Source organism: Colias eurytheme, chromosome 11 (assembly GCF_061535395.1).
Source record: "Colias eurytheme isolate Ceu_HAF_F1 chromosome 11, ilColEury1 Martin Lab GWU primary, whole genome shotgun sequence".
Taxonomy (NCBI): Eukaryota; Metazoa; Arthropoda; class Insecta; order Lepidoptera; family Pieridae; genus Colias; species Colias eurytheme.
Window position 1 is genome coordinate 10,118,711 of NC_142990.1, and position 19,881 is coordinate 10,138,591.

Sequence of the window (19,881 nt, forward strand, 5' to 3'; positions counted from 1 at the left end):
ATTATATTAGAAGGTTTATCAGTTTCCATAGTTTAGTTAATAGTGGTGGTTTCTTGTATATACAGTATTATCTATGGCGGTGTTGGTGTGTGAAGTGTGAATTAGTAGTATAGAATCTACTAGTTTTACACACATTTATTTAAGCATTTTAGTGCAATCGTTCGTTATAAAGAGCCCATTTTTACAATAGACACAGAATACATAATAGTAGCTAAACGCCACGAAGTATAAAATATATATTTGGTATATAATAATAATATATATATTTCCATGCTAAACGCTAAAGCTATAGACACAGAATAGTTAATGTCTTGTTAATATAGAGTCATTAGATCATTAACTAAGTATAGAGTTCAACTTGGAAGACTGGATATAATATTATACTGGTTAAATCAAAATAAAGAAGTCATCATGATCTCACGAAAGATATAAGAATTAATGGTAAAATATGGAAGAGTTACGATAAATATTATTAAGCATACGATTACGAATTACTAAATAAGACATAAAACTCAAAAAAATTTAATAATATTAAAATACTTTACTATAATATTATATGTCGGGTTGTTGTTGCGCCAGGCAACACATTTGTGAAACGAAACGCAATTGACATGACAACCTAAAAAGTAAAATCCTCGTAAAATCAATCTCGACCTCCGGTAGAGGGCGTTTTCATTCGCTCGGCCACGTAAGTCAGGGTCGAATTTCCTTCGTATTACAGATTTATCGCTTTATTTTTACGTGCTGTGGTAATATGTGAGAATGGTATAGCAGCAGAAAAAGTGTAACAAGTTTTTGTGTTTTTTCACCTCATCCCGTCAGTGGTAAGTTGGTCAGATTACATACACTTCTGTCATCCTTAGTGAATTAGCGTTAATTAAACATCCTTGTCGATATCGGATTCATTATCTAAATACAAATAAATTCATCGTCATAAATAGCGCGTACTGTCGTTTTGCGAGGTTCATCACTGATTTTTGGTTACTTTTCAGATCAACAAACCATGTCTAACATACCGACGTCTTACAATAGTAATTCGGGACCACAAAATACAAATTTAGGACCCTATCAATTCAATCAAATACCTCCTGGTCAATTGCCTGGATCATTGAAGCAGGATGCTAACTCAAATAATCCAGTGCCCCAACCTGGGTTCAACAATCAACCTAATCATTACAATCAGAGTGCAAATAGCTCGCCAGCCTTCAATAATTCGATGATGATGCCTCCACCCCAGCCTAGCTTGCAATCTTCGCCTATAAGACCTCCTATGAAAGCAATAAGTAACCAAAATCCAATTCAAAATATGCAGAATATCCCATCAAGCTCCACCTACCCAATGTATACCACTTCACCGTATCCTCCTAACCAGCCACCACGTCAAATAAATGACAATGCTCCACCTCTCATAGCATCTAGTCAATATCAACCTGTTATGAATGGCCCACCTCCAACCTCTAGGCCGCCAATTAATCAATATCCACCATCCAGTGCATTTGGACCTCCACCTCAGAATATGCTACCACCAGTAAACCCAAACAACCAAAGACCACCTTTTCCATTGACTTCTATGTCACCTGCACCTTTAACAAGTCAAGCTAATGTTCCATTCAGTAGCTCTGCAGCGGGGCCTCCTAGAAACAGTCCGTTAATACCTCCCTTGAATGCTTCCATGACTGGACCGAATATAGTTGGCCCGCCTTTAGGGCCACCTAGGAGCAATGCAGTTAATGGACCACCTATGCCTGGTCCGCCTGCAACTGCAATGCCTGGTCAAGAGCAACCAAAAAATCAAATGAGTGGGCCATCTTCATTGCCGCCTATGGTGCAACAAATACGGCCACCTGTGAGCCAGCCTATGCCACCACCACCTGCTGTGGGATATACAGCAGCACCACCACCAGTCAATAATATGAGCGGGCCACAGAGTTTACCACCTGGTCCTTTGCCTCCAATGGCACAGACAATGCCTGGCCCGCCAGGTGCGAGGAGTAATATGCAAAACAGATATCCACAAATGCCACCTAGTAATTTCCAGCAGCAAAGCATGGCACAAGGAATGCCACAACCAGGAATGCCACCTCAGGGAATGCCACCTCAAGGTCCTCAGATGCAAGCACAGAACAGAATGCCTGGGTTGACACAACAAATGGGTCAGTTGAGTGTGACTCAGCAAGGTTTCGATCAGATGTGGGGTCATCAAATGGTTGATCTGATGCAATGTAAACATATTTTGTCTGAATACCCCGAGGACCCACCAGAAATTAGATTGGGACCTCAGTTTGCGGATGCTCCGAATTGTAGTCATGAGTGAGTACCAAATATTATTATAAATCATATTATAGAATAGGTAAGGAATGTAATAAATAAATGTTTATTGCTAGTAATAGTCAATACAGGAAATTCTTCTAATAATTTTTGAAAAATAATAAATCTCTTTAGTCTATATAATTAATTTAGGTACCTACTTAACCGTATATTATCAACCTAGATGAAATGAATATTTAACAAGCAATTAAACTAAATACTGTAAATAAAGGTTAATGTATATCTTTATTATTTTGCTTTTAATTTGCTGTTCTCATATCTCAGTCCAATGAGTTGTCATAATTTATTTTTAGTGACTGTTGATTCAAATTGTATTGCTTATTTACAACTTCATATTGTATTTTATACTGAAACTTGTATGTTATCTCATTATGGATGCTGTTCATTATATTGATTTATTATTATAAATAAAAATATTAAATTTAAAAAAAGGAGTAATTTAAAGGTTACAAAAAGTAACATAAAAGAATTACATTAACTGGTATCCATGCACCATGCTACAGAATAAGTTAATTGTAGGTTTTTTTAATTCATTGGATTCGTTTTTCTTTTCACATTTCTTAAATATTATAATACAGGTACATTCTTGGTCTAATTATCTACGCAAATTGCTGTTATTATTATATTCCAAATGAGTTTTTGTGACACTTTCGCCATGATTTAGTAAGAATATGTTTTTTTTTACAAAGCAAATTATATTGAATCAATGACTGCAATAATTCTTTACTTAAATTACACTATTTTTCATGAAGCAGATGGAAAAGTTATTGAAACAGGTGCTTTGCCATTACCATTACACAATACATAAGTATATTTTATCTTTTAACTGGATGATAAAAATCTGTCGCTTTGATACAAGTTTGTTTATCTGACCATGAAGTGATTTTCGATTAACAAAATTATGGTAATAATGTGAAATTGAATTATAGCATGTTTTTGTGTGTTCTTTTCAATCACTACATAGTATAAAACAAAGTCGCTTTTTCTGTCCCTATGTATGCTTAAATCTTTAAAACTACGGAATGGATTTTGATGCGATTTTTTATAATAGATAAAGTGATTCAAGAGGAAGGTTTTAGAATATAATTTATTAGGTTTTAGATTTTAGGCAGAAAGCTAGTAAATAATAAAAAAAAAACTGAAATCAATGTGTAATTTTTGTTGATAACATATAAGTTATGTTCTATGAAATTGGATAAATAATAAATTTAGATAATGTATCAGATCAACATTGATCAGATCTTGATGGCATTTAAAAACTAGATATATTATTCATTTATTTATTTGTTGAATACAATAATAAACTGTCTTTTATGTAATAAAACTAAGCTTAGAATTATTAAAGTAAACAGTAGTCATACTTTACTTTATCTAAATCAGTAGGAATATTTTTTTAATATGATAGAACAACAAAAGTAATATTTAAGAAAAAAAAATTGACGTAAATATCAAAATTTGACTAGCAAATAACGACTAAAATCCCGATAATTATAGTTCATGCATCAAATTTATTCTGTTTTAATTTCGTAGTATACCTTTGTTAAGGTATTAATAACCTTCTAGATACATTGTCTCGCGTTACCTTCCGTTCATGTATTTCCCGTATTATTTGTCCTTAAATTCAACTAGTGTCCATGGTTACCAAGGTAGCTATTGGATATAGATATATAATTTTAAATTTTAATGTTGAAAAGAAAGATAATATTGGTTCATTACGTTTTAACTGAAGTGTGTAATTGCGTTTATATTTAATTATTTCAGTTTTACTGACTATATTTTCATACTATATTACTATAGTTCAAGTATAAAATTATACCAATTTTTGCACACAAATTAACATTAAAAGACAATCATATATATCAAATATGTACAAATTGCGATCTTATCACTTTCACACTGTCAAATGTGTTTAATTAGAACAAGATATTTAGAAAATAATATTATATTATGTATATGTAATATTTACATGTCTCTTTATTTTACAGAATATTCCGGTGTACCATAAATCGGATACCAGAGAACAATTCACTGCTACAGAAATCGAGATTACCTTTAGGAATTTTAATACATCCTTTCAAGGATTTGAATGTGAGTATATTTAGAAATCTATTCTAGATCTTATTATGTTTGAATATAAGCATTGTTGGCAAATGTTGGCTTGAATAAAATTTATATAGGATTCAAATAATAATTGATGTAGAATGGAATTTCTTCTCTAAAAATACTTATTTATAATTGAGAGAGAATATAGAGCTCAATACAAAACAGTGCAAAAAAGTATATACGTATTCAAACAGCTCTTTCAATTTCCTTTGTTAAAAACTTAAATAATAATTTACAACTGTTTTAAGTATGTATGTTTTTGTCAATAAACAATTTAAATGATGTGAAACTGGACAGTAGAATGCTTCTAATGGCATGTATATAGCAATTACAAAGCATAATGTTTGAAATTTTTTAACAAAAGACTATGTACTTATGTAATTTTGAGCTCATTTGATGATGAATGTTTGATGTCGAGTGCATTAGAATATGGAAAATTATTCGTCATTATTTTTTTATTATTTTATGCTTCTACGCAATCTTCAATATTTTTGATGTTATAAACATTCTTAGTGTTTATTATGTGTATGTTTGTGAAAAAAATTACTTTTTTCTGATGTAACATAACTAGGTAGTTGTATAAATTTGAAAGGAGATTATAGCATTTATTTATGCATTGCATTAGCAGTTATATGATTATTTAATTAAATAAATTATATAAACGGAGATAACTAATGTTTTATTAGTAATATTTATCAGAGCATTATATTTTTTAAATAAATATGGTAAATATGTAAAATACTTGTCACTGCCTTTTTTATCAATCTTTCAAAGTTTGCTTAAATTTATCGATAGACTTTCTAATCTATTTTTCAACCACATTTTGGTTCTTTTTCATAATAAATAACGCAATTATTATTTTAGCACCTGCCCGTGATCCAATGTACGACGATAGTGCGGTGCCGTGCATGCCGTACGTACATTAACCCGTTCGTGTACTTTGTCGACGCGAAGCGGTGGAAATGTAACCTGTGCTATAGGGTTAATGATTGTGAGTACACGATGTATAGTAATTAATTAATTTTTGTTGTTGTTGCTTAGAATGTAAGGGTGTTTTTCAATGATGTTATAATTAGTGTGTGTCGCTGTTCATCAAATTAAATTGTGTATCAGTCGTTCTAGTTTAATCCTTTAGTCTCAAGTTCAATCCTTTAGTAATATGTGCTGATTATTGCTGATTATTTTAATAATATTATTTTTAAAATGAATAAAGATGTGAGTCACTTCCCAGTCAATCGGCCTGCCAATTTTCATTCCTAATTTCACCACATTCGTTCGTTCCTTCGGTCTTATTTTTCCACAATAAACAACCAAATTTGCCACTATTCCAGTGCCCGAAGAGTTCCAATACGACCCGGTGAGCAAGTCATACGGCGACCCGACCCGCCGGCCGGAAATCAAATCCGCGACCATCGAGTTCATAGCGCCCAGCGAGTACATGCTGCGGCCGCCGCAACCGGCCGTGTATCTGTTCCTGTTCGACGTGTCGCAGATCGCGAGGGAGTCGGGGTACTTACGTGTAAGTGTCTTGTGTAAGTGTAACACTACACTTTAGATGTCACATTAAGTCAAATGTGTCAAAATAATGACTTTGTCTTTGTGAACAAAGACTGTTTCATAACTCTTATTAAATTTATGATTACACTTTACTTTAACGATTGAATTTATTACCCGTTACAGATTTTTTATCAGTGTATTATTACAGCCACAGATAAACTGCTAAATGTAGTCGCAATAGGCATGACGAAAGATTTTGAAATCCTCTTCCATAATGTGTGTATACGTTTACTATACAAGAAAAACCCTATATTTCGGTAATATACTTAAATTTAACGAAGATTAAAGCCATTTTTCAAAAAATATTTAATATCTGTGCCAAAACAGCTCGCAGGTGTCATGGCGTAGGCGTGACGTCAAACTTTGGTAAATACGTAATTATTTGTACGCATTGTGAAGAAAATTAAAAAAGTCTTTATTTAATATGTGTTATATAAACGAAATTCAAAGTTTATGAGTGGTGTGCAGCATTGCAGTATGAATCCACATAAAAATAATGCTCAAAAATGTGTTAGTAATTATTTCAAGCGAGAAATAATAAGAAATGATTGTATAAAGTTGGTGCGGAGAACCCCGAACCACGTATTCGTGAATTCCCAATTGTATTTATGTTCTGAGTCGATAAAGCATACGTGAAACAATAGAAAATAAATAAAAATGCGTATTCTCAACATATTCATAACATCAAAACACATATGACGCGAGTTGTTTACTTATGCGTGACGTCACGCGTGTTTTAGTCAAAATGGCTAACTGCAGAATTTCAATGTTTTATTTTATTGATAATCTCATTAATCTTAATGGTTTTAAGATTTCTAAGTCACTATATTGAATTTATTTATTGTACATTTTCCCTTAAAAACACTAATACGATCATTTATGGATACTGTCGTCATGCCTATTAACATAGTTTTTGAGTAAGTAAAAATTGTGTACAAAATTTAATCTATTTGTTTTCTTTCCAGATCGTGTGCGACGTACTAAAATCGAACCTGGACCAATTGCCCGGCGATGCGCGCACGCAGATCGGTTTCATTTGCTACGATGCGCACATACACTACTATCTGATGAGCGACGGTCTCACTAAGCCTAAAGAAATGACGGTGTTGGACATTGACGGTATGGGCTTCAGATTTTTAGACTGGAATAATAAGGAAGGGAAAATTTGTAGAAACATTTTTTTTGATATATATTTTTTTCTGTTTTAAATATTACTATTATTATTCGTGCTTACTTTTTGAGTCCGCGAAAAAAATATATTTATAATTAAGCTACTGCCATTCAAATGTGCTAATTTTTGATTAAGAACATTTTTCTTGACTCATTTTACGCTCATTAGAAAACTCTGCCTAATATATGCGGAGGCAGAGTTTTGCCCATACAATTTTTGTGAGATTTATTGTAAGTCAATATTAATATTGTACGTCAATATTAACCACATATATGTCACAGAGGTGTTCCTCCCGTCCCCCGAGGCGCTGCTGGTGAACCTGGGCGAGCACCGCGAGATGGTGCGCGAGCTGCTCTCAATACTGCCCGACCGGTTCTCTGCCCCCGGAGCCCCGGCTTCTGCGCTCGGAGCCGCGCTACAGGCAGCTTATAAGCTCATGGTAAGCCGATTTGTGCCTTCTGTCTATAGATATAGAGTTCATAGTTAATACTGACCGGTTCCCAGCCTTATGGCTAAGCGGCTTACGAGCTCATGGTAAGGCATTTTGTGCCTTATGTCTAAGAAAATAGTGTTCATAGTTACCGTCGACCGTACATCCTATATAAGTCAATATTGTAATAGATCAGACGTTATAACACTTTGTCTCGTTGTTTTACTGCGATAAAACAAAATCTGTCACAGTGAGTGTAAGCCGTTTTGAACCTTATTCCTGTGGACATTCCGATTATTATTGGGATCTAAAGCCCATTTTTTACCTATTGAAACATCCGCTAATAGCCAATGTGCAATTATTAATCTTTCACAAATTAAATTTATTACATATTTACATTTTTAGGCTCCTACGGGTGGCAGAATAACAGTATTCCAGACATGTCTACCAAATATTGGACCAGGAGCTCTCCAATCTAGGTAATTATTATCATTATATAAAATTATGTCATCTTCATATTCAAGCTATGTTTAGCAATATATACGATACTGCCTACTGAGCCGACGGTCCCGGGTTCGATCCCCGGTCAAGGCAAATATTTGTGTGATGAACTCAATTATTTGTTCTTGGGTCTGGGTGTTATTATCTATATATGTATTTATTAAATATTATATTTATCGTCGCCTAGTACCCACAACACAAGCCTTAATTGAGCTTACTGTGGGACTAGGTGGATTTTTGTAATAATGTCCTATAATATTTATTTATTTATTGTATCGTTTTACCAACAGAGAGGACCCGAACGCGCGTTCGTCTAAAGACGTTCAGCACTTAAGCCCAGCGACGGATTTCTACAAGCGGCTTGCTCTTGACTGTAGCGGCGCACAAGTGGCCGTCGATTTGTTCCTGCTTAGTTCCCAATACTGCGATCTGGCTACCTTGAGTAAGTAACATTTGAAGTATGGGGTCGATTTAATGATTATCATTGGATACGTTTTTATGTAAAAATGTAAAGAAAAGTTTTTGGTGTGGAATGGAACAAATTCAATATGTTATTTGATGTTATACGCATACGCAATAAGCGTATAGTCCACATGATAAATTCCATAGAAAACATAATTGAGTTTTTTTGCTCAATTGAACACAGTTTCATATGTTTTATTTCAAATGATTTCAGTTAACTTGAATTTCAGATTTTTTGAGTTATTTCAGTCAGTTTAATTTATCCCATCTTATTTATATCTTAAAGATAAGTCCTATATAACGAAAAAAATATATAATAGTTCAATGAAATCACATTGCTTTTACCTCGCAGGCGGCATGAGCAAGTTCAGCGCGGGCACAGTATACCACATGCCTGTATTCCTGGGTGCTCGAGCTTGGCAAGCGGCTAAACTTACCAACATGTTCACAAGATATCTAACAAGGAAGATCGGCTTTGAAGCGGTCATGCGTGTGCGCTGCACTAGGTATGGTTAATTTGAAGATTTAAGGATAAAAAAAGACATTAAAAAACATAGAGGGCCGGTTTCAAAGGCGATTTGGGTTTATATACTGATGATTGTATAATTTTGAGTAATGCTAAATGGGTAGTTTTGCAAAATACACCACTTAATTTTTGAAGTAATGTAACTGGTATTGCCACTATTGGGTGAGATAGAGTGTTGAGGACTGTTGACTATTTCTGTCCAATTGTTACACTATTCCACTATTGATACCTTCTATTTTTGACGTGACAACGTCTTATAAATTGGTTTGCCGGGTGACACTTCAAGAAACTGCGTTACGCTCCGCTCACGTTATGCGCTCACAATGAGAGCGAGTGAGAGGCACGCGGGCATGGTTAGCCCGCCTAAGAGCGAGAGAGACAGACATAAAAAGTCGTTGTCACGTAAAACTTTCGCCCGTATACCGACTTTACAGGCAACCAATTTTTTCTACTAGCTTTTCAAATATTAAGAAGTTAGTCTTTTATAAAATACATATTATCTTTAATTACAGAGGCATATCGATCCACACGTTCCACGGCAACTTCTTCGTGCGTTCCACCGACCTGCTATCTCTACCGAATGTATCGCCAGACGCAGGTTTCGGTATGCAGCTGGCGATCGACGAATCGCTTGGTGATTTGCAACACGCGTGCTTCCAGGCGGCTCTGCTGTATACTAGTAGTAAGGGTGAGTAGGCCTGCCTTTGGAATTATTCGTATTTTCATGTAATAAGTCACGTATAAGTACAGATTATATGAAAAGCAAGAATAGAATAGAATAGTGTATTGTGTGAATAATTTTATCTAAAAATATTTCTTTTATAGCATTACAATGCTTTTAAATATTAAAAAAATTGGTTGTCTGTAAAGTCGGTGTACTGACGATAGTTGATTGTGCTTCTTTGTCGCTCGTTCCGCGCTCTCGCTTGCACTTCAAGCCTCGGAACGCCTTTGAGCGAGGTAACGCCGCGTGAGTCATGTTTTTTCGTGCGTGCAGCCGGCTCTATCGAATTATAAGACGTTGTCACGTCAAAAAATTATAGATTAGAAAAAATCGGTGCCCGAGAGGTCAGGCGTAGCCGGCAGCTTATCATTGAATTTATTCTATTTCATAAGAATTTCTCAAGTTGACTAATTAATGTTTATTGTGCAGGCGAGCGGCGGATACGCGTGCACACGATGGCGATCCCGATAGCGAGCACGCTGCCCGACGTGCTGCACGCCGCCGACCAGCAGGCTATCGTCGGCCTGCTTAGCAAAATGGGTGAGGAATAAGGGATTTATCTTTAAAATAATACGGTGCGGTCGCGTCGGTTTTGACTGTCGAAACGTATGAAATCTATGAAGCGGTTTAGCGTGCTCGGCCGCTTACAAATTAGCGCACCACCCGCGACGGTCCGCGTGCAATCAACGTGACTCTACAACCTTTAGAGAAAGTGTTTGTTATTTATTTTATTTATAAATGGTTTACAAATTGTTCATACATTAATCTATTATGATGGGGGTAATGAGTCACAAACACTGATTACTTCCAAATTAACTTTATTTCTAAGTAAAAATACCGGGAACACATACAGTCGCTATAATGTCACGGAGCAGAGAGAGACCATAGATTATACACCGCGGAAGGCACGCAATTTAGAATAACACAGATAATAAATAAATTTACTTTAACATATTATATTGTACCTTCCAGCGGTGGACCGTTGCGTATCCGCATCTATGTCGGAAGCGCGCGAGGCGCTGATGACGGTGGCGGTGGACGTGCTGGGCGCGGCGCGGCTGGCGCACTCGCTGCCCGGCGCGGCCCCCGCGCTGCACGCGCCGCACGCGCTGCGCCTGCTGCCGCTCTACCTGCTCGCGCTGCTTAAAACTGTGAGTGTGTTGTACTCTACATGTTGTATGTAGAGTCGCTCTATCATTAATGATAAGCTGTGCGCGTAGGGACGCACTACCTGCTCGCGCTGCTTAAGACGGTACGTGTGTTCAGGGCTCTATACGAGAGAGATAGAGTCGCTCTACGTGCTAGCGCTGCTCGACCTCTTTAGCACAAGTTGAATGTAGAGTCGCTCTACCTACTCGCGCTGCTCAAAAGAGTGAGTGTGCTCAGCGCTCTATACGGGAGAGGTAGAGTCGCTCTACCTGCTCGCACTGTTCAAGACGGTACGTGTGCTATAGACGTTAAATGTAGAGTCGCTCTTCTTGAAATTGTACGTTTGTTCTACGACTTTAATATCACCTACATAAATAATGTAGAGTCGGTGTACCTGCCATTGATAATTTTATTTATAACTAGCGGTCCGCCCCGGCTCGTGGTACATGTTTACGTTTTCTCTACATAAGAACCATCCTCGTACTTCAAGGAATATAATAAAAAAAGAATTATCGAAATCGGTTCAGCCGTTCTCGAGTTATGCGCTTACCAACACATTTTGCGATTCATTTTTATATACATATAAGAAGATAAGAAGATAGAATGTGTCTTCTCCAAATTAACTGCTCAAAAAGGTACGTGTGCTCTAAATCTGGAATGATAAGTAGAATGCATTTGATGTTTAATCAATGGTAAGCTTGATGAGGACACTCTACTTATAAAAATCTAGTAATTTTTTATTTAATTTTAAATGATATATTGCAGAAAGCGCTCCGCACCGGCACGTCGACCCGGCTCGACGAGCGCGTGGCGGCCATGTGCGAGCTCAAGTGCCTGCCGCTGGCCCAGCTGCTGCGGCTCGTGTACCCCGAGCTGTACCCCGTGCATGCGCTCGCGCACCACGTGCCGCGCGACGAGCCCGAGCCAACGCCCGACCCGCCGCGCTTGCAGCTCACGTCCGAGAGGTAGCTCTGCTCTACACACACGCTCTTTAACATAAGTCTCTACCACCGGCTCTACACACACGCTCTTTAACATAAGTCTCTACCACCGGCTCTACACACACGCTCTTTAGCTCTACACACACGCTCTTTAACATAAGTCTCTACTACCGGCTCTATACACGCTCTTTAACACAAGTATCTACCACCGGCTCTACCTCCGCCAACAGTCGTCTCCTTGCTGCCGCCTCTACATCCGCGAACAGTAGGCCTCCTTGCTGTGTACGCGCATCTCTATCGCCGCTCTATCTCCGGCAACACAGCTCTACTCTATATTATAAGCTCTTGTTCACATGTCTCTACCGCCGGCTCTACCTCCGCCAACAGTCGCCTCATTGCTGCCGGCTCTACATCCGCGAACAGTCGCCTCCTTGCTGCCGACACTATCTATGCAAACAGTCTTCTCCTTAATGCCGACTCCACCTCTGCCTACTGTCGACTTATTACTGCCGGCTCTACATCCGCAAATAGTCACCTCTTTACTGCGGCCTCTACCTCTACAAACAGTCGCTTCGTTACTGCCTACTCTACCATAAAGGACAGTTTACACGTCATGTCTCTAGCGCCGGGTCTATTGTTGTTTGTAACTAATATGTCTGCCATTAGTTGTTATAGTGTATCTATCTTATTTCAAACACTGTTGCGTTGGGAACAGCAATGTATTTCATTCCATTTGCGATATAATCTTACGTAACATGTTCACTATACTATTATATATACAGGTTTTTCTATATACAATTACAGTATGAGTAGAATGTATACTTTAACCTTAACAAGTCATTCTATTAAATTAATTTTATGTAAACTACAAAAACAGTGATGTACTTTGAACCTTGACTCATCATACTCGTGGAAGACCTTGACGCAATAACTTTAATTACATCATGCGGACTTTGTACTCTGAACTCAACATGCAGTTAAATTTTCAAAAATTGCAAATCATACTGACAACATAGATTTTTATAAAAACCCACTTAATTTTTTCCACTTCGAGAATCTTTTATTATACCAAAAAAATTGTACTTTAAAATAACTTTAAACAATTTGTTCTAGGATCAACCTAAACGGCGCCTATCTCCTAGACGACGGAGAAACAATGATAATATATATTTGCAACGCGGTTAGTCCCGCTTTCCTCTCAGAGGTGTTTGGTGTGACGGCATTTTCACAACTACCCGACGAAGCAACAAGCTTACCCAAGTTAGAAAATGAGGGAAATGCGTTATTACACGCGTTTATAGAGAAGCTTAACGACGATCGTCCGTACCCATCGAATATTGTTATACTCAGGTATGTAATGTAGTATGATTTAGTTGGATATAAGTATTTATATTTAAAATTAGTATGAAAATGCTCACATTCATTTGAAACATTTAAAGAATAAGAGATAGTAGAAGATAACTGTTTTCCGCTTACAATTATTTATCTTGCATGTACCAGTTTTTGTAGTAAAATAACATCAATCATTGAGTTTACCACAAAAACTACTTTGTGGCTTTGCAAGGCAAAGCATTAACTAAGTTGCAATAACATAGTATGGGCTGAAACCACAGCTGAAACATATTTTTAGTTTTACATTCAAAACTTATTATTCATATAACATAAGGAACAATTATCTATGAAATTAATAAAGTCATCAAAATCAGTTCACTCTGTCGAAAATTCTGTCAGACTCAAAAAAAACGAGCGAGTGTGTGCCGAGCACGTGTCAGAAGTGAAGCTTCTTTGGCAAGATTCAAAGATACCAAAAACGTCGCCTTATTCCATGACGTGATGGTTTTGCCATTACGCGACCTTGAAATTTTATTCTCAACGCCCGAAAATTTCAAAATGATAATTTTTTTTAAGTTGGTCGAAAATTATATCTAAGTAAATGTACAATTTATATTCACAGGGATAACTCGCCAACAAGAACACGATTCACGGAACGTCTTGTAGAGGACAGAGTCGAGTCTGCGTTCTCTTACTATGAGTTCTTACAACACATCAAGACGCAAGTGAAATAATATAGTGTACAGTGAACAATTGTATGAACTTAGTGAAATGTGTTGTGATTTGGTGGCATCAAGATTTTATTATATAGAGATGGTGAGTTTTGTCGCTACAAATTAGAGTTAACCCATTGAGCCCCGAACGGCCCGATCAGTCCACGACACAATAGATTTTCTATTGTATCTGTGATTCCGGGGCCTGAGTTATTACTGCTCTAGTTATAAAATACATACAAATTTCTAACACTATTGTTTGACCTCCGTTTATAAACTATTGTGTGGAAATTTTCTATATTTGATCAGCTGTTAATTTGTGAATGTGTAATGGATTAGAATCTATTATCACATCATAAATTTATTTATCTATTTTCACATTTAGAACCCTCAGTTTATCAATTTTCAAGTGAGATTTACTTTTTTGTCGGTAAATGTACTAAATGTAATTGTTTTTGGGAGAAAGGAAAGAATTACCAGCAATAATTATGATATTCACCATTACATTGAATTACATAAATATTGGTTATTCATTTTATTGCTCTTTATCGGATTTAACACAATTTTGAACCTCTCAGCCTGGGATCACACACATTTATTATGAAAACAGTAAAAAAACTCAATTAAAACCTAGTTTTATAGAAAGAAAATTCCAAAAAATAAAGTATAAGTTTGTTATAAGATATCTCTATTTATAATAAAAACTTGATGTGTTCTAGCCAAGATTAACTGATTTCGAGTTGACAGAGTTAACTATATGATATAAACATAAAGACTCCTTAGTTTGTAAACTACCCTTTATACATTAATTGAAAAAGGGAATAGACTGAGTATTAGATAGGTACCTATCGAATTTTAACATATTTATTTAGCAATAGAAATGTTATTTAGATTAAATACAAGTTCAATTTTATATTCGGGACTTTTTAGTTTTAAAGTTACTTACTGTTTTGTATCAGTCTTTGTTAAATAGTGAAATACATAAAACACATAAAATTCTCTAAAAATAAAATATAAATGATTGTTTAGTAGCTAGCTTTTCACATTGAGATGTGCTTGGGAAAATTATTATTTTATTAATTCTGTTTTTATTATACACAATTTTTATCTCCTTGTAATGTAATTATTTATACTTGTATTGTGATCACTCACCTTTGAGTAAGCAACTCGGTCTATTCTCTTATATTGTAAAATATTTGTATGTATTTGGTTGGTTTATAATACAAAAATGTGCTTAACTATTCAAAAGTTAATGATTTGGTCGCAGCTCATGTAAATTTCAAGGTGATGTATGTGTTTTTTGGTGATTTGTTACTATTTATTTATTTTTAATTGGTACTATAAAAAATCGAATGAATATTTGCTAGGATTGTCTATGTATTGATTTTTTTAAACCACAGATATTCTATGAGTTCTTTCCAATATAGTTGTTTAAATGGTAATTTTAATGGAGTATTCCTTGTAAATTTATTATCATGTTACAGTTTAGGTAATTGTTAATTAGGGGGTCTATCAACCTGAATCTGTAGTAGTTAATTCATATTTAAGTATATTGTAATCATGTAAATTGGCTGTATTAGAATTGTCAAGTACAGTATTGGTCGACAGACACCCTAATGCACTGTTCGTATATTATAATACTTATGAGTATGGATATTTTATCTTAGAGGTGGAATATATTGTACAGATTTAATGCCGTACCTAATAAATGGTCTATTTATATACATTTACGTTTTATTTCATACCTACCTTTAGAATAATTCCTTTTTGGGATAAAATCATTATTTTTTTATGCAACTATAGAAATAGTTGTAACCAACATGATGGTTGCTTATAGGTGTTTCAACATATTTCATGGAAAATTCTCGATACAATTCTATAGAATGATTCACTGCAATCAAAATGTTATTAAATAAAATGACTATACAAGTTTATATTCCGACTAATAGTAACAAAAAATAAAATATTTCAAAAATTTCTGCTTGTCATGCCTGATTTGCAAATATTTTAGGATTAAGGCCTGAGTCCCAAACCTTAATGTTGGAATCTACCGGTACCTACGTATAGAGATCAAAATTAATAGAAAGATCGATCAGTGAAACAGTTAAAACATAATATCATTTGATAATAGTACCTGTTCTATCATACCACTGACTCATAAAGCATTTTGAGCATTGGCCATTGCATATAAAAATTGGATAATATGTTTGGAAACGGAGCTTTTACCTGTGGGTATATCACCTACAGAGTAATGCTTCAGGAATCTAAGAGCTAGCGCGCAAGAGCAACTTTTTTTTGTCTCTCCCATCAACTCTATGGGGAGTTGCGTCGCTACGTACGCGCACCTTATTGATGGGAGAGACAAAATAGTTGCGGTGACAAAAGTTGCTCTTGCGCGCTAGCTCTAAGCATCTTCTTGTATTTCAACATTCAGTATAATTTGCTCAAAAAAATGACTTGTGTACCTAGTACCTACTCATAAGTGTCTTGATAATCTTTTAATTACTGGCTTTGATAAAAATGTCTGACGGGCTTAGTACGTAGTAGTCGGAGCACGTCGTAGTATATATATATATTATCAAATGGTGTCAAATGACCGACAATTTTCAAGTACTTAGGTACTATTGTTTGTCGTGTTTACAAGATAATGGGTTCAAACAATAAGTACCTATTGTTAGCTGTCTGCCCTTACTTTAAATTTAATTATAATTGCTTCTTACTCCGATGACCTCGTGATGAAAGGAACAGCTGTAGAAAAGAATAGCAATTCTTTTCATTGAAACTGATTTTCTATCATATTAATTTATGATAATTAAAACAATAAAAAATGTATTTTACTTGCCAAACAAGATACCTTAGATATCTGATAGGTATCTTAAAAAAGAACTAAACTAAAAGAAGTCTGTAAAAATTGTAAACAAATAAAACTAAAGCTGGAAATGTATATTCATAAAAAATCATTTAACATTTAAATTGTCATCAAGAGCAAACGGCCAATATTCTTTTGGCGCGAATTCGCTTTTAAACACAGAGTCGTCAATGTAAGCCCATAACCACATGTATGTGCGAGCTCGAAGGAACTTTCCAGAAGATTCTACGACCGCGTTGATCGCGCGCCGGCACACGGGATCTTGTTCTGAGGGCGTGTTGAAACAGAGGTTTTTGATGTTGCACCTGAATACCTAAAACATATCTTATAAATACTAACCATATCATTACCTGAATGTTAAACGTACTAAAAGATTTATAACATTTTGATTTGTTAGTCGCTAACTCGTCAGTAGCCTTCTAATCATTTTATAATTAGGTACCTACCTAGGTATGTACTAGAAAAATTATTCCGTGCTACATGACATGATTCAACATTTTAGTGATAAGTAGGATATTAATACTGTGATAAACAATAGGTATCTAATTTGAATAGAAGCAAATATCTGTTCTATAGATATATAGATATATCAACGTATTATAGATATATAGACATCATAATTACGTATCTATTGTGTTATACCCTTCAATAACACATATAAACACCATTACCATTATATATAACTTTTAATACAAATACTATATGAATTTATATTTTAGGGCTCAAGATAGAATTATTATTTATGCTTTATTTTCAGAATACGTAGTACCTATAGGAATTACCGAATTAGAATCAGTAATATAATTTTATTTTTCGTAAATTATTCATCATAATTCATACATTGTTTCAAGTAGGTATTGTGTGAAACACATATGATATCATATCGCATATAATTGCTTTTTAAACAAAGGAAATTTCCTGATTTACAATTTGCACAGTGCACACTTTAAATCTAGATATCAATTATCACATCTAAATGTTCACAATCTCTACAATATATTATAATGGGCACATATTTGTTTATATTATGCATATTATGATAGTCTAATCTGTTACCACTACCAATTTCGCGAGATAATGCAGTACCTTCTACCTACCGATCTACATTTAAATAAAATTTACTTTTATTTTTATTGTGGAGTAAGAAAATAATATTGTTTCCATATTATGTAATTCGCAAATTATTTATATACGACAACGATAAGTGCACTGTGTTTGTAATCACAAACATTACTAATTAATTACGAATTAACTTAGTTAGGTACCTATATTTAAATTATAAGGAGTCAATTCTTACAATCTTTACGCCCGCTTGAAATGTAGGCATATCACATATTTTAGCTAGCTTAAAAGGCTGTAACTACTTTAAAAAGGTCAAAGAGAAGAAAATTCATCATTTTCATAAGAAAGGCGATTTTACCTCATGACCACACATTTCTATCATGCAGTAGTTCACGAAGTCCACGGGTATCAAGTCCACACGAAATCCCAATGTTTGCAGATATTCTATTTAAAATAAAGTATTTTTAATATCATAGCTTAATCAGTAACTTAGAGGTAGGATATATTTTCATTATAAACCTGAGTAGGTTTTATAGAAATCGTTACATTTTTCTATTCCTATACTGTATGTACATCATACCTTCATAGTTCATACATACTTCATATACATACACATAGACATTTTTAATACTTTGATAATTACAAACTACGCAATTTCTCATAGTAATCTATTCACACGTCGCTCTATTTCGAATCATCACACCGTTATAGGTAGGTGTAGACAAGATATTATGCATGCATTACATGCATTGATGCGCATGTATGCAAATTATGGTCTTCCACATAATCATACATTGATTAGTAGAATTCAAAGGATTGGGTAATTTACGGCAGGATAAACAGCATGTGAATATTAGAATAATTATTGAAAGCTAAAGAGAGGGCTTTTCCTCCGGCCTGCTCTATTTCTAAAACTACTACAGACAATAATTACTTCAACGGAGAATCATGTAGATACTGTAGAGAAGCATGTACTGTACTTGTGTATTTAAATGTACATACTTAGTAGAAAACGTTACGTGGTTACCCAGGAATGATGGGCATTGCACATTAGAATTATCTAATCTATTTAATATTTAATTATTAAATGAAATAAAAATAGCATTTCTACACTCTGCAGTATAATAATATGTATAAAGCGCGTCACACACGGTGAAGATGCTAAAATATTTTATGTTAAGATTCTCTACTATAAAATATTACAGTATCTTAAGGTATCCGGTATCAGCGTTCTACAAATGACCCGAAATTTTGTGTCAGTGTTTCGGGTCATTTGTAACAGGATGGCGGTTCTACAGGGGTCTTAGTACGCAATGACAAAAAGAAAAATGATGGTCAGAACGCTGAAACCGGATACCTTAAGATACTGTAATATTTTATAGTAGAGAATCTTAACAAAATATTATAGTATCTTCACCGTGTGTGACGCGCTTTACAAGATAATAATATTATTATCTTTGCTCTCGTACCTCTCAGGCCTCGCAGTTTTTGTGGTTTATGTGACAACGTGAAAAATGTATCACAAGGTCCGTAATATATTCGTACATATTGCATTGAGATAAATTATTTGGTTGTAAATGTTTATAAAAAGATTAAGAAAAACTTTATAAAATCGCTCTATCGCGAGATGGAATTGAAAGATGTCATATTTCGTAGATAGAGCGAATAATTTATGTATAGATAAACAATATAATATAATTATGGGCTTGGGAATATTTATTAATTTTGAATGCATTTTTTATTGTACTCTAATAAACAATACTGAAATTTTCAACTGATAACATTAACCTTCACATAGAGAAAGTCAAAGACGAATAAGAAACGAGAAAAAGTTATCCATGCGCGCTCATTTACCTAATAATTAATTAGTCATTACATAGGTAAATTTGACCTAAGGTTGCCTGGAAGAGGTCGTATATAAGTACCTAAATAAATAGCGCTCTAGGTGCGAGAGTATGCTCTGGCATAATTTGTTGTCCACCCAATGATTTGCCGTGTAGTTTATGACCTCAA

General features: G+C 34.9%; 2 protein-coding genes across 2 annotated transcripts; one reads left to right on the forward strand and one right to left on the reverse strand.

Moving 5' to 3' along the window:
• Positions 1-656: 656 nt before the first annotated feature.
• Positions 657-15,661, forward strand: Sec24AB (Protein transport protein Sec24AB). The gene is made up of 16 exons (XM_090106828.1): positions 657-824; positions 993-2,310; positions 4,314-4,416; positions 5,296-5,422; positions 5,763-5,950; positions 6,954-7,107; positions 7,441-7,598; positions 7,995-8,068; positions 8,381-8,532; positions 8,905-9,058; positions 9,591-9,766; positions 10,232-10,342; positions 10,775-10,953; positions 11,717-11,916; positions 13,006-13,242; positions 13,847-15,661. Exons 2-16 carry the CDS (start codon positions 1,004-1,006, stop codon positions 13,956-13,958), a joined length of 3,432 nt encoding a protein of 1,143 aa, XP_089962954.1. The 5' UTR covers positions 657-824; positions 993-1,003; the 3' UTR covers positions 13,959-15,661.
• Positions 15,662-16,894: 1,233 nt separating this feature from the next.
• Positions 16,895-19,477, reverse strand: LOC149904828 (UPF0728 protein C10orf53 homolog). The gene is made up of 3 exons (XM_090107098.1): positions 19,338-19,477; positions 18,227-18,312; positions 16,895-17,119 (listed from the first exon to the last, which is right to left on the reverse strand). The coding sequence occupies exons 1-3, from the start codon at positions 19,420-19,422 to the stop codon at positions 16,895-16,897; spliced, it is 396 nt and encodes a 131-aa protein (XP_089963224.1). The 5' UTR covers positions 19,423-19,477.
• Positions 19,478-19,881: the final 404 nt, after the last annotated feature.